Source organism: Salvelinus sp. IW2-2015, unplaced genomic scaffold (genome assembly GCF_002910315.2).
Source record: "Salvelinus sp. IW2-2015 unplaced genomic scaffold, ASM291031v2 Un_scaffold83, whole genome shotgun sequence".
Lineage (NCBI taxonomy): Eukaryota > Metazoa > Chordata > Actinopteri > Salmoniformes > Salmonidae > Salvelinus > Salvelinus sp. IW2-2015.
The window spans coordinates 3849801-3865293 of NW_019942514.1; the positions used below are offsets into that span (position 1 = coordinate 3849801).

At 40.7% G+C, this 15493-nt stretch overlaps 1 protein-coding gene across 5 annotated transcripts in view; it reads right to left on the reverse strand.

The window, feature by feature from the left end:
* Positions 1 to 15493, reverse strand: part of LOC112068102 (unconventional myosin-VI) — a 78981-nt gene that overhangs the window by 26323 nt on the left and 37165 nt on the right. For all 5 annotated transcript variants that reach the window (XM_024135138.2, XM_024135137.1, XM_024135135.1 and 2 more), the window contains exons 13-17: positions 14406 to 14563; positions 14023 to 14114; positions 8273 to 8345; positions 5960 to 6087; positions 3605 to 3700 (exon numbers count right to left, since the gene is read on the reverse strand). In XM_024135138.2, coding sequence (XP_023990906.1) covers positions 3605 to 3700; positions 5960 to 6087; positions 8273 to 8345; positions 14023 to 14114; positions 14406 to 14563 — 547 coding nt within the window. The remainder of the gene's footprint in view (positions 1 to 3604; positions 3701 to 5959; positions 6088 to 8272; positions 8346 to 14022; positions 14115 to 14405; positions 14564 to 15493) is intronic.

Below are 15493 nucleotides of genomic sequence, written 5' to 3' on the forward strand. Positions count from 1 at the left end.
CCACTACCACACAACTTCTGACCACTACCACACAACTGCTTACCACAATTAGTGACCATAACCACACAACTATTGACCACAACCACACAACTTCTGACCACAACCACACAGCTACTGACCACAACCAACCGGCCTCACAAACGCAGACCACGTGTAACCACGGCAGTCCAGATCCTCCACATCAGTCTTCTTCACCTGTGGGATGGTCTGAGACCAGCCACCCTGACAGCTGATGAAACTGTGGGTTTGCACAACCAAAGCATTTCTGCAAAAACTGTCAGAAACCGTCTTAGGGAAGCTCATCTGCGTGCTTGTCATCTTCACCAGGGTCTTGACCTCACTGTAGTTTGCGGTCATAACAGACTTCAGTGGGCAAATGCTCACCTATGATGGTACTAGCATGCTGGAGAAGTGTGCACTTCACGGATTTATCCTGGTTTCAACTGTACCGGGCAGATGGCGTCGTGTAGATGAGTGGTTTGGTGATGTCAACGTTGTGAACAGTGTGSCCCATGGTGGCGGTGGGGTTATGGTATGGGCATGCATAAGCTAACGACAACAGTTGCATTGTATCGATGGCAATTTGAATGCACAGAGATACCGTGATGAGATTCTGAGGCCCATTGTTTTGCCATTTACCTGCCGCCATCACCTCATGTTTAAGCATTATAATGCACGACCCCATGTCGCAAGGATCTGTACACAATTCCTGAAATCTGAAAATGTCCCAGTTCTTCCATGGCCTGCATACTCACTAGAAAGGTGACCCATTCCCATTGAGCATGTTTGGGATGCTTTGGATCGACATGTACGACAGCATGTTCCAGTTCCTGCCAATATCCAGCAACTTCGCACAGCCATTGAAGAGGAGTGGGACAACATTCCACAGGCCAATCAACAGTCTGATCAACTCTATGCGAAGGAGATGTGTCGCGCTGCATGAGGCAAATGGCAGTCACTCCAGATACTGACTGGTTTTCTGATTCACACCCATACATTTTGTTAAGGTATCTGTAACCAACAGATGCATATCTGTATTCCCAGTCATGTGAAATCCATAGATTAGGAACTGTATATGAACTGTAACTCAGTAATTCTTTGAAATTGTGGCATGTTGCGTTAATGTGTAGTTGTTTTTATTAAAACACAAAGGGTGTCTTCAGAAAGTATTCACACCCCTTTTAACCCCCTTCACTTTATTCACATTTTGTTGTGTTACAAAGTGGGATTAAAATGGATTTAATTGTATTTTTTTGTGTCAACGATCTAGACAAAATACTCTGTCAAAATGGAAGAAAAATTCTAACATTTGTAAAAAATTATGAAAAATAAAACACTAATATATCTTCACTAGATAAATATTCAACCCAGAGTCAATACATGTTAGAATCACCTTTGGCAGTGATTACAGCTGTGAGTCTGTCTGGGTAAGTCGATAAGAGCTTTCCATACCTGGATTGTACAATATTTGCACTTTTTTTTWATTTTTTTATTCTTTAAGCTCTGTCAAGTTGGTTGTTGATCATTGCTAGACAGCCATTTTCAAGTCTTGCCATAGATTTCCAAGCCAATTTAAAAAAAAAACTGTAACTAGGCCACTCAGGAACAAATCAATCAATGTCATCTTGGTAAGCAACTCAAGGTATATTTGTCCTTGTGTTTTAGGTTATTGTCCTGCTGAAAGGTGAATTTGTCTCCCAGTTTCTTGTGGAAAGCAGACGGAACCAGGTTTTCACTAGGATTTTGCCTGTGCTTAGCTCTATTCCGTTTCTCTCTCAAACTCGCCCCACGAAAAAACATCATTCCACTTTGACATTATGGGGTATAGTGTGTAGGCCAGTGACAAACAAATATACATTTAATCCACCTTAAATTCAGGTTGTAACACAACAAAATGTGGAAAAAGTAAATGCGTGTGAATACTTTCTGAAGGCACTGCATGGAAAAATACACGTTTCAAAATTTGACCCAATCGATTAGCCAAAACAACAGCTGACTCTGTCAACCAATATAAATGTAAACTCAGCAAAAAAAAGAAACGTACCTTTTTCAGGACCCTGTGATTCAAAGATCATTCGTAAAAATCCAAATAACTTCATAGATCTTCATTGTAAAGGGTTTAAACACTGTTTCCCATGCCTGTTCAATGAACCATAAACAATTAATGAACGGTCGTTAAGACACTAACAGCTTACAGACGGTAGGCAATTAAGGTCACAGTTATGAAAACTTAGGACACTAAAGAGGCCTTTCTACTGACTCTGAAAAACACAAAAAGAAACTGTCCCTGCTCATCTGCGTGAACGTGCCTTAGGCATGCTGCAAGGAGGCATGAGGACTGCAGATGTGGCCAGGGCAATAAATTGCAATGTCCGAACTGTGAGASGCCTGAGACAGCGCTATAGCGAGACAGGTAGGACAGCTGATCGTCCTCGCAGTGGCAGACCACGTGTAACAACACCTGCACAGGATCGGTACATCCGCACATCACACCTGCGGGACAGGTACAGGATGGCAACAAGAACTGCCCGAGTTACACCAGGAACGCACAATCCCTCCATCAGTGCTCAGACTGTCCGCAATAAGCTGAGAGAGGCTGGACTAAGGGCTTGTAGGCCTATTGTAAGGCAGGTCCTCACCAGACATCACCGGCAACAACGTCGCCTATGGGCACAAACCCACCGTCGCTGGACCAGACAGGACTGGCAAGAAGTGCTCTTCACTGACGAGTCGCTGTTTTGTCTCACATGGGGTGATGGTCAGATTCGTGTTTATCGTCGAAGGAATGAGCGTTTCACCGAGGCCTGTACCCTGGAGCGGGATCGATTTGGAGGTGGATGGTCCCATTGTCAGTGTTCTGCCATGGCCAGCGAAGAGCCCGGATCTCAATCCCATTGAGCACGTCTGGGACCTGTTGGATTGGAGGGTGAGGGCTAGGGCCATTCCCCCCAGAAATGTCAGGGAACTTGCAGGTGCCTTGGTGGAAGAGTGGGGTAACATCTCACAGCAAGAACTGGCAAATCTGGTGCAGTCCATGAGGAGATGCACTGCAGTACTTAATGCAGCTGGTGGCCACACCAGATACCGACTGTTACTTTTGATTTTGACCCCCCTTTGTTCAGGGACACATTATTCCATTTATGTTAGTCACATGTCTGTGGAACTTGTTCAGTATATGTCTCAGTTATTGAATCTTGCTATGTTCATACAAATATTTATGTGTTATATTAACTTATATGTTAAGTTTTCTGAAAATAAACGCAGTTGACAGTGAGAGGACGTTTCTTTTTTTGCTGAGTTGATTTATTATTCAGGAACAGCCATAGTGTCTATTAATGMAAAAATATATGTTTAAAAATGTAGACCAATCAAAWCARATCGGCACCCAAGTATTGTGACAATATTGTATCGTGAGGTCRCTGGCAATTCCCAGCCCTACTAACAAGCTGAGAAGACTTTTACCAGCAGCAATATTTAAAACTGCTGCATAGTTACACAACGTCTGAGATATAACTGCATAWAGTCTGGCAAAGTTACATCATACAAGGTTAAACACGCAATCACAAGAGCAAATCAAAATATAATCGATGTGCGTGATGGTTACCGTCTCGTAGCACACAGCTCCGGCAAAGTGTCTGACGATGAAGCCTTCATCATCTCTGACATTCCTGTGAACAGCCAGCTTCGACTTCCTAGGGACCTGAGAGATGGCAGCGACATATTAGATTGATATACAGTTGAAGTCAGAAGTTTACATACACCTTAGCCAAATACATTTGAACTAAGTTTTTCACAATTTCTGACATTTAATCCAAGTAAAAATTCCCTGTCTTAGGTCAGTCAGGATCACCACTTTATTGTAAGAATGTGAAGCGTCAGAATAATAGTAGAGAGAATGATTGATTTCAGCTTTAATTTCTTTCATCATATTCCCAGTGGGTCAGAAATTTACATACACTCAATTAGTATTTAGTAGCATTGCCTTTAAATTGTTTAACTTGGGTCAAATGTTTCAGGTAGCATTCCACAACCTTCCCACAATAAGTTGGGTGAATTTGGGCCCATTCCTCCCGACAGAGCTGGTGTAACTGAGTCAGGTTTGTAGGCCTCCTTGCTCGCACACGCTTTTTCAGTTCTGCCCACAAATTTTCTATAGGATTGAGGTCAGGGCTTTGTGATGYCCACTCCAATACCTTGACTTTGTTGTCCTTAAGCCATTTTGCCACAACTTTGGAAGTATGCTTGGGTTCATTGTCCATTTGTAAGACCCATTTGCGACCAAGCTTTAACTTCCTGACGGATGTCTTGAGATGTTGCTTCAATATAGCCACAATTTTCCTGCCTCATGATGCCATCTATTATGTGAAGTGCACCAGTCCCTCCTGCAGCAAAGCACCCCCACAACATGATGCTGCCACCCCCGTGCTTCACGGTTGGGATGGTGTTCTTCAGCTTGCAAGCCTCCCCCTTTTTCCTCCAAACATAACAATGGTCATTATGGCCAAACAATTATATTTTTGTTTCATCAGACCAGAGGACATTTGTCCAAAAAGTACAATCTTTGTCCCCATGTGCAGTTGCAAACCGTAGTCTGGCTTTRTTTATGGCGGTTTTGGAGCAGTGGCGTCTTCCTTGCTGAGCGGCCTTTCAGGTTATGTCGATATAGGACTTGTTTTACTGTGGGTATAGATACTTTTGTACCCGTTTCCTCCAGCATCTTCACAAGGCCCTTTTGCTGTTGTTCTGGGATTGATTTGCACTTTTCGCACCAAAGTACGTTCTTCTCTAGGGGACAGAACGCATCTCCTTCTTGAGCGGTATGACGGCTGCGTGGTCCCATGGTGTTTATACTTGCGTACTATTGTTTGTATAGATGAATGTGGTACCTTCAGGCGTTTGGAAATTGCTCCCAAGGATGAACCAGACTTGTGGAGGTCTACAGTTTTTTTTGAGGTCTTGGCTGATTTCTTTTGATTTTCCCATGATGTCAAGCAAAGAGGCACTGAGTTTGAAGGTAGGCCTTGAAATACATCCACAGGTACACCTCCAATTGACTCAAATGACTCATTTTCTGGAATTTTCCAAGCTGTTTAAAGGCACAGTCAACTTAGTGTATGTAAACTTCTGACCCATTGGAATTGTGATACAGTGAATTATAAGCGAAATAATATGTCTGTAAACAATTGTTGGAAAAATGACTTGTGTCATGCATAAAGTAGATGTCCTAACCGACTTGCCCAAACTATAGTTTGTTAACAAGAAACTTGTGGAGTGGTAGAAAAACGAGTTTTAATGACTCCAACCTAAGTGTATGTAAACTTCCAACTTCAACTGTACGTAACATGTGTGTGTGTGTCTGTCTTTATTTCTGTCTTGTGTAAGATAGACTGGGCTGAAGTGGTGATGGCAAAAGTCATCTTTAAGACCCTCATCATTATGCATGATCTGTGGCCACTATTAGGATACTCACCTATCTGTGGTAGTATCATACTGTAAGGCAGTCATGATTAATATTATATGACCATACACATCTGAGAGAATATATATTCCACATTTCCATATGAAAATGACGAATAATATAGTCTAAAAACCAGCTGTAGCCAGCCCAGTCTAATCTGTTGGTCTGAATTTATATCAATGCTGCATTTCAAATAGGATTTTACGCCTGTCAAGCTTACAGAAAGCGTGACAAAAGTTCCCTAAGAAAAGGGACTGGGGCTGCTGGTTCACAATAGCTCTGTTGTTTCACATAGACCAAGTACCAGAATGTGCATTACAATACCATTGTGACCCCTTGGCATGAAAGTGTGGTGAGAGGGCAGTAACAGRATCAGTTCACTAAATGTTGATCTAAGGTAAGTTTAGCATTTTTCAACATAGATGGTTCAAGGTAAGATCCAGGGTGGTTAAGCTGATCCCAGATATGTGCCTGCAGGCAACTTCCACCCACAGCTCTCACCGTCAGTCTAAAGTGGTCTTTGTGCTGGCTGTGGATTGTGTTGGCAAAGTGATGGTCGCTGGGCTGTGGTAGACGGTTCTCTTCATCCAGAATGTCCAGGATGCCCACTAGTTTTGCTTCCACCAGGTCTATGGGGATAAATGAATGCATTATTACAGATGAGTTGACTATGCTGCTGACTACAAGTCAAATTATTAAGATACGAATAAGATAAGTATTTTATTGATGTGCAAGGGGGAAATTTGTCTCGTGCTACTAATGTTGTAATGCGGTTTGTGTTTTGAACATTTCTCAATGTCACTGTGTGAAGTCATATGCAAAATAAAGTTAAATTCTAACATATTCCAGAGAGGAGCGGTCAACTGTCAGAATGTCTGGAAAGATGCAATCGGTGTCTCAATGTTCCCTTTCCTGGAACATTGACAACCTTTGTATCTTTCTACTGTGCGCTGTGTCTGAGGCTTTGGGTGTTCAAATTGGAGGCACAATGCCTTGTATATCCGGATGCTCATCATAACCTCTCCTAGTGAATTATTCATACAGGACATTCTGTTTGGAATAACATCTGACGGAGGCACACCAATACATTTGCATGAATAGGCACCTGGGCATAAATTGGGGGGGGGGGAGATTGATGAGCGAATTAATGGACAGCCAGCGAGTAATTTGCAAGTCTTACGAACATTATTCATGGCTGCCAGTTAACCTGGCACCTGACTAATCAAAACCCTGTTTGATATACAAATCGAAATAGATCACGTTGCCACCTACGGGACATTTGATCCTATTCAATGGAGGTTGGGGTTGTGAAAACATAGGCAGAGGGGAACAAAAGAGCACTGACAATCACAAATGCTCATTACACAATGGCAACTTCCTGGTTTAATGAGGACCCTCTTCGCCACTAACTCCAGAGAAGTTATTTTGTATAGGGCCCTATAAAATCAGTGTTCTTATTTGCCTAATTCTGTTTTCTATGTATTGTTTTTCCAAGTTTATGATTTTTCCCTGTTTTTACAGGTTTTCGGTCTCAAACTTTTTATAGAAAAACAACAAAATAGAATGTTCTAAGTCCAAAACAATGCCTAAACCACATCAGGAAAACACTTAAGGTCTGGGAAAAATCTAAGAAWTTTTTATTTTTGGGTGTAGATATCTCTTTCATTCAAGTGCACACCAGCAAGAGACTTGTTTGGTTAGTGGTGTTTCTGTAGCACAAGTGATTTCAGAGTTTGCTTAACAAATCACCACTCGATTGATGCAAATAATCACAATATCATTCTGCCAGGTAGGCATTAGCTACTTTGTAGTTAACATTGAGAAGGTTTTTGACTTCATCGCTAACGGCTACATAAACTGGTAGACAAACYTGGACACACAYACAGGGGCATTCCTGCATTGCCTCTTCAGAAAGTTTAAGGAAAATGCGAATCCCTGATGCATTTTGTTAATGTCTTACGATAATCTTAAGCAAAGTAATACATTTTCTAATCTATTCAATACATTTAGTTGATTTCCTACTAAGTTCAATAAAAATGTATTATTTTGTTGACTTCCAATGTCATTTCTGGATTACGTGATACCGTCAGCGTTCTCCGCAGATTTTATAGGGCCCTAAATGTGCAGTCGAAGGAAGTCAGTGCAAACTCATGTCGTGGGGGTGGTTTCATGCAATCACAGTTTCTGAAAAGTGAGTGCTCTGTCGAGGGCTGTATCTCTCATCATGTCTTGTACGAGCCTTAAAAAGACAGGGCTTCAAGTTAATCATGTCTCTGTATGTCACTCTAAGGCACCCAGAAGCTGGAGATTTCCACTCCAATCTCTGCACAAACTCACACACCTCTCCTTGCCTCTCTGTTTGGTTCCTAGTTGCAACTCCTAGTCAGCAGTCAGACACAGAAAGAGATTGCATCTTTTCCATCTAAAGCCAGTCCTTGCATTATGTTTGACATTGAAGCTTACAGTACAGGCACAATATAGATCGCATAGAGACTTACAGAGTGCTGTCCCACATATTAAAGCAGTAAAATAGTTTAGGAGCTGCTCTAGGGGAATTTGACTTTGCACCATGACAAGTTGATAAAGTGAATGTGTGAAACAGGCTGGGAGAAATGTCCTGTTTCACTGGTCTGGCATCTAAATATGCTGCAATATCAAGATATATTTTGGGCGTATGAAAGAGCTCCAACATAGAATGAAATATAACATAGCAATATCTATGGGCTTCACAGCCTACTGTAGAAGAAATACACAATACATGTCTAATAATAATAGTATGGAGTAAAATGACAATGGTTTGACAGTGGCACCCACCTATGCAGTCCTGGTTGTCGACATAACGAACTTCATTGACTCCCAGTCCTTCCCTCTGATATAGCTCTTGCTCCTGCAGAAAGAATGGTAAGTCAACACTAAAGTACAAAGKTGTTGCTCCTGACCACTAAAGTACAAAGATGTTGCTCCTGACCACTAAAGTACAAAGATGTTGCTCCTGACCACTTTTACCAGGTCAGATCTTTTTTCATCCTCCTAATGGTTAGTGTGTAATCTGAGCCTAGATTTAGCAACAATCATGACTTACTGAATCAAGTACACAAACTCCTTTTCAAAATTGATATTTAAAAAAAAATGTAAGCATGCTTCTCTGGATAATTTCAGGCCAACAAACACAAATATCTCTGCACTCCAATGCGATTCAAACGCCATGAAATCCCTTAATCTTAATTTTGATCATTAATTGGAGACCTTAAAAATCAATGAATAAAACAAGAGCTCCCAGAAGAGAAACGCTGTCATCTCCAGAGAGAAAGATTACCATTCTAATGAGTGTAACGTGTGGACTGACTCTTGCAGGGAGAAGAGTGTGTTCGGTGTGTGTGAGTCCTCTTAGTGTTGCACGGTATACCGAAACGTCAGTACTTTTTTGATACCCCCTCCAAAAAAGGACATTGCATATAGCCCCCCCCCCCCCCCCCCCCAAAAGGGGAGGTCACAATTCAGTTTGTACACCTGTTTAAATGGATATGCTTCTTAATAAAAACCTATTTGAAACAAGCCATTACACTTCATTATTATCATGGTATTTTAAATGATTGAATATTCATCAACAAATGAAGAAATGCCAGGTTGAAGAGGATCTGTCGCATTTTTGTATTGACAACATTAAGGGAGTGCAATTAAAGATATGCCTACCTTGTCCGTTGGCTTTTCTGCATATATATATCATTGCACAAAACCATTAAAACGAAGTCTGATGGGTTCTCACACATTTCCCTAAATATTCACATAACATCACAAACCCTGCTGCTGAGGTCATTCGACCGTTCTTCAAAGGGAAGACACCGTAATGAGAGATAATGTAGCCTAAGCTACTGATAATAGGCCATTTACCAGATCAAATGACAGGAGCGTTTGATTCTTATTAAAGAGATGGAGTCCAGACAGACTACTTTAGGAAACTTTCTGGCTGGACATATAAGCCTGTAGAAAGAATCAGCGAACTCACACACAACACAGCACACCCCAGTAAAAGTACCCGTCAATCAAAGCCACCAGCGTATGTCAGACACAAGAGCAAATATTTCTCCTTTCCTTAAAACATATTCAAAAACCTAGGCCTACCTTAGGCTTTCCGAAAGTAGGCTAGAAGATAATGAATTGACAAGGAAAGTATGAAAGGGAGAGCTATGCTATAGTATGAAGACGAAACTGACAATAACTCAAACATGTCCACAGCCTATTTATCAGCTATGATTATCGAGGGGYAGAGTGTTGGAAAGATTTTTCAAATACTGTGAGGATCTATTATAATTTGATTGTATATACTGTATATTTTGTTTAAAGACTTGACTTACTGTGTGAGGTGAATAAGAAATGACTTAAAAGCCCAGCTGGGCAGGTACTTCAATGCGTGCTCAGGCGCACGTGCTCCGTCAACATTAAGAGGACAAAGAAACCAGCCACARGCTCATTGTTCACATGGAGCGCGTGATGGTATGAAATAAATCAAAACTTGTTTCACACAAGTGTAGCAGGTTGTGAGCAAATAACGTTTACACTCCGAGAATAAGAACAGTAAATTACTGTAATTAATACATGCATTAACAGAAATGAATGTAACCAAATGACAGGGATTAACAGTAAATTGCCTGTTTTATAAAAGGTAGTTTACCACATGGGCATTCACAAAACTGCATATGCGGGCTGACACTGTATAGCCCTGGCTACTATTCTACTTTGTGGGGATAGGAGGGCGGCATTTTTTTTGTCTCGTGACATATTGGCCAGGACCGGGGGTATGATCAGCGTTGATTAGTCTATAAATTAAGAAAAGGTTCCGTATCACATTATACCATGCCAGGTTAGAGAGGATTGGCGCATTTTCCATTCGACACATTATAGGCCTCAGAGCCAGAACAACCTTGTCGACTGCTGTTGAATAATTAATCAATAGTKAGACGCATCCAACCTTTTTTAAAAGAGATTTATTTATTTACTAGCAAGCAATAAAAATGGGCATTGTATAAAATAAGTACACACATCAAACTATTAAAAAATAAATAATTAAGTGCCATAGCCTATAGCGCTCTACACCTCCGCACATCATCAGTTGGAAAGAAGAGGCGATGTAGAAAGTTTCATAGACTAAGTTAGCAAAACAATTTCTTACCATCATTAGTAAAACACCCCCGCTATTAGGTAAAGTTTATCAACATGAAAGTAAAGGTAATACAAATAAAACCTAAATGAATGTAGGCCTATTTAAAGGTTTTGACGGCTAATTAGTAAACACCTCCCGTTATTAGGTAAAGTTATCTCATGAAAGTAAAGTTAATAAAATAAAACCTAAAAGAATGTAGGCCTATTTAAACGGTTTTGACGGCTAATTAGTAAACACTCCCGTTATTAGGTAAAGTTTATCTACATGAAAGTAAAGTTAATAAAAATAAAACCTAAAATGATGTAGGCCTATTTAAACGGTTTTGACGGCTAATTAGTAAACACTCCCGTTATTAGGTAAAGTTTATCAACATGAAAGTAAAGTTAATAAAAATAAAACCTAAATCGAATGTAGGCCTATTTAAACGGTTTTGACGGTTATTATATTTTCATGACGGTCTTCATCCATCAGTTACACGGTTATTCAATTACCGTTTACTGCATTTGTAAAATTTGACACCCTCGCAATTGAGTAGAMAAATAAATGTGGTAGCAATGTAAAACTGGGATCCCCCTCTTTTTTAAACAAAGGCCAAAACTGCATTCAAAAGTATTTTCCCACGATTGCATTAAGAATAGTTGTGCATTGACTGCTTGTCTGATGGCTCTCCGAACGCAAATGCGCCTTGAGGAATATTTATCTTGAATACAACAGGTAAATACAGTGCATTCGGAAAGTATTCAGACCCCTTGACTTTTTCCACATTTTGTTACATTACAGACTTGAATTGAATAAATAGTTTCAAATTCAATCTACACACAATACCCCATAATGACAAAACAAAAATAGTTTTTAGAACGTTTTGCTAATTTATCAAATATAACTGAAATATCACATTTAAGTAACTATTCAGATCCTTTACTCAGTACTTTGTTGAAGTACCTATGGCAGAGAATACAGCCTCGAGTCTTCTTTAGGGAGTTTCTCCCATTCTTCTCTACAGATCCTCTCAAGCTCTGTCAGGTTGGATGGGGAGCATTGTTGCACAGCTATTTTCAGGTCTCTTCAGAGATGTTTGARCGGGTTCAAGTCCGGGCCCTGGCTGGGCCACTCAAGGACATTCAGAGGCTTGTCCTGAAGCTACTACTGAGTTGTCTTGGCTGTGTGCTTAGGGTCGTTGTCCTGTTGGAAGGTGAACCTTCGCCCCAGTATGAGGTACTGAGCGCTCTGGAGCAGGTTTTCATCAAGGACCTCTCTGTACTTAGCTCCGTTCATCTTTCCCTCAATCCTGACTAGTCTCCCAGTCCTGAAAAACAACCCCAAAGTATGATGCTACCACCATGCCTCACCATAGGGATAGTGCCAGGTTTCCTCCAGACGTGACACGTGGCATTCAGGCCAAAGGGTTAAATCTTGGTTTCATCAGACCAGAGAATATTGTTTATCATGGTCAGAGTCCATTAGGTGCCTTTTGGCAAACTCCAAGCAGGCTGTCATGTGCTTCTGTCTGGCCACTACCATAAAGGCCTGATTGGTGGAGTGCTGCAGAAATTGTTGTCCTTCTGGAAGGTTCTCCCATCTCCACAGAGGAACTGTGGAGCTCTGTCAGAGTGACCATCAGGTTCTTTGTCACATTTGCTCAGTTTGGCTGGGCATTCAGCTCTAGGAAGAGTCTTGGTGGTTCCAAACTTCTTCCATTTAAGAATGGAGGCCACTGTGTTCTTGGGGACCTTCAATGCTGCAAAAATGTTTTGGTACCCTTCCCCAGATCTGTGCCTAGACACAATCCTGTCTCGGAGCTCTAAGGACAATTCCTTCAACCTCATGGCTTGGTTTTTGCTCTGACATGCACTGTCAACTGTGTGACCTTATATAGACAGGTGTGTGCCTTTGCAAATCATGTTCAAACAATTGAATTTACCACAGGTGGACTCCATTCAAGTTGTAGAAACATCTCAAGGATGATCAATGGAAACAGGATGCACCTGAGCTTAATTTTGAGTCTCATAGCAAAAGGTCTGAAGGCTTATGTAAATAAGGTATATCTGGTTTTTATTTTTAAAAACTGTTTTCGCTTTGTCATGATGGGGTATTGTGTGTAGATTGATGAGGGGGAAAAAATTGTATACATTTTAGAATAAGGCTGTAGGTAAACTATTCTACTATGCGGTTGTCTGATTTTGCTTTAACAACATTACATGGCAAAAATAGTAGCACTGAAAAGTTACATCCTAAATGTTATAGTACAGGCTTTGAATTACTTTGCCAGCAGCTACAGGATGTTACACACCGCTGTCTGAGTTGAGCACTGCTGTTTTGAGCATTATAGAGGACAGACTATTTAATTCCCTTCCTCTGAACATCGGCGTGTCATCAACAATCATGCATATCAGTTCAGTGCACACAGTATAACAGAAAAAATAAAATATTTGAGAATACAGTTATTTGGGAATATATTTCGTAGAACAGATATGCTTCTGTCTGTACTAGGCTATGCCATCTCCAAACCGGATCTACACTGATCTCAAAAAAGACCTCTCCTGAATCTATGACGGAGAACTTTAACCCCTCACTAGAGCTTTCTGGGCTGCATTGTTAGCTCCTCACTCATGCTGAGTTAGCACACTTGAATAATGCAACAATGCATGTAGAAATGTTTAAACTGTTAATTACTGTTTGCAAAACAATGTCCATACAGGCTAGAACACTTTTTATTTRTGTATGCTAATTTTCCTTGCTAGCTTACAGCTGAAGCAAGATCAATTCACTACCCTAGTACTTTTTGTGATAATTTGCAAACGATAATGCAAAATATGCTGATTTCAAAGCTGATTCTCACCAAAAAGCTTATTCACTTTTTCACGTATCTGGTTTCCAATAGATTCCATAGCCACAAAGTCAGATTCCACAGGCACATCTGCCTCGCAAAAGATGGCATTACATTCTTAAAGAGTCAGCGCAAACTTTTATAAAAGAGATTAATTCTTCCATGCAATCTGTTCTCCTAGCAGTCGCCAATAAAATAAGTCCTAAATGGTAGGGATTGTTTGTCATCTGTAGCCCCTGAAATCAGCTAAACAAGCTCAATAACTCAATGAATGCACACACTCCTATTGAATAATATGCATTCACCTGTATTTTGCATAGACCTAGGCTACATCTTGATTTACCCAGTTAATCAATAGAGATTTAGCTTTCAAATAAATTATTACCATTGTTGTTTTGTAGTTAGATTAGTAAAAACAAAGTCAAATTGATTGTATGATTATATAATTGATTCATTAATGCATACATGGCTTCCTTAAAAAAAAAAAAAACTAAACCTGGTATCAAAGTCAAATTTCTGGTATCGTGACAACACTAGCGAGCCACCTCTACACCCCCAGACTTCACTCTCACTCACCTCTTTCAGGATGCGCTCGTTGAAGAACTGCTGCAGCTTCTCGTTGCAGTAGTTGATGCAGAACTGCTCAAAGCTGTTGTGTTCAAAATACTCTGAGGGGAGTGAGAAGCAGTATGAAAGTGAAAATGATCTGCAACGTCTGAAGTGGGAATGAAGAATGCTCATCTTCAGGCAGTTACTGGTACTGAATATATCAAATTATGTCAGGAAAGTTTTTAGAACGTGACGAGAAAAGGAGTTTGTGTGAGGACATGAAGGAAACGAACACCTACAAGATAAATTAGCGGAAATATGGCTCGATAGACTCACAGGCAGACAGAGAAACAAACTTACAGAGAAACAGACAAACTGTCAGACAAACTCACTGCTCTAGGCCGACTTACCGAAGCCGGCGATATCCAGCACCCCGATGAAGTTGGAGGAGGTTTTGAAGGGGAAGCACTGGTTGACCCTCCTGACCACGTGATCGAAGAGGCAGCTGTACACTGCCTTGGCCAGGGCGTCCCGGGCGTTGTTCGCCTGTTCCACCCTCAAAGGCACCCTGGGGGGAAAAAACTAAGTGAGAGGCCGAAATTGGGACACTGGGGTACTCTTTAATAAAAAATAAAAAGCCTTTTTAATCAATACAGTCATTTCAGGTTAATGTGCAAAGAAAGTTTGAGTTGTTTCTTAAAGAGTACGTTTTTACAGGATGGTATTGTTTTGCTAAAACAAGTAGGTAAGGAGGTCAAAAGACAAGCCGTTAGAAGTGACTGTACTCCCTGAACCCTGGCTGACTAATTCTCCTAGCACTCTCCAACACCATTTGGCTTCAATTATTCAAAGGGTTGATGATTATGAACAAAGTGGAGTTCTTCTGAATGGAGCAAGTTCAGCTATGGTGTAGCACTCTGTCCTGCACTCAGTCTCAGTATTCCAGTCCACAGTGACTTCACTGTGCCATTACTAGATATGTTAATTTATTGACTTATTTTTAACTGTTAGTTAGTTTTGCCAAAATCTAATTTGTTGTGTAAGGTTAAGGTTTATTTTAGTTTCAAATATCAATTTTTGTGCAGGACGGAGTGGACTGGAATACTCGTCAAAATTCAAACATTCCAAAAGTATTCTGCTCTCCGTTTTTTTTCTGGACAGGCATCGAGCTGAAGCAGCAGGTTCAGAGCAAACCTTTAACCCTATGAAGTTACTGTAGGTGCCATTACTGCCCACTTTCCCCACCCCATATTCTCATCTATAATCTAGTCATGTTCAGTCTCATGTTTTATTATCACCTGAAACAATGTATTTATGCGATCTCTGACGAGAGACAGGCTCTCCTCCATCTTGCATTACAAATACTACACTTGATTGTTCAGTAGCGGGGCAAGACACCGTGAAGATGACGTACGGCATAATTAAATAAGCCACAATGTAAATGGGGCATTAGACTTTAAAAGTATAAAAGTGCAGCAGCAGTAGAGGTAGTTTAATG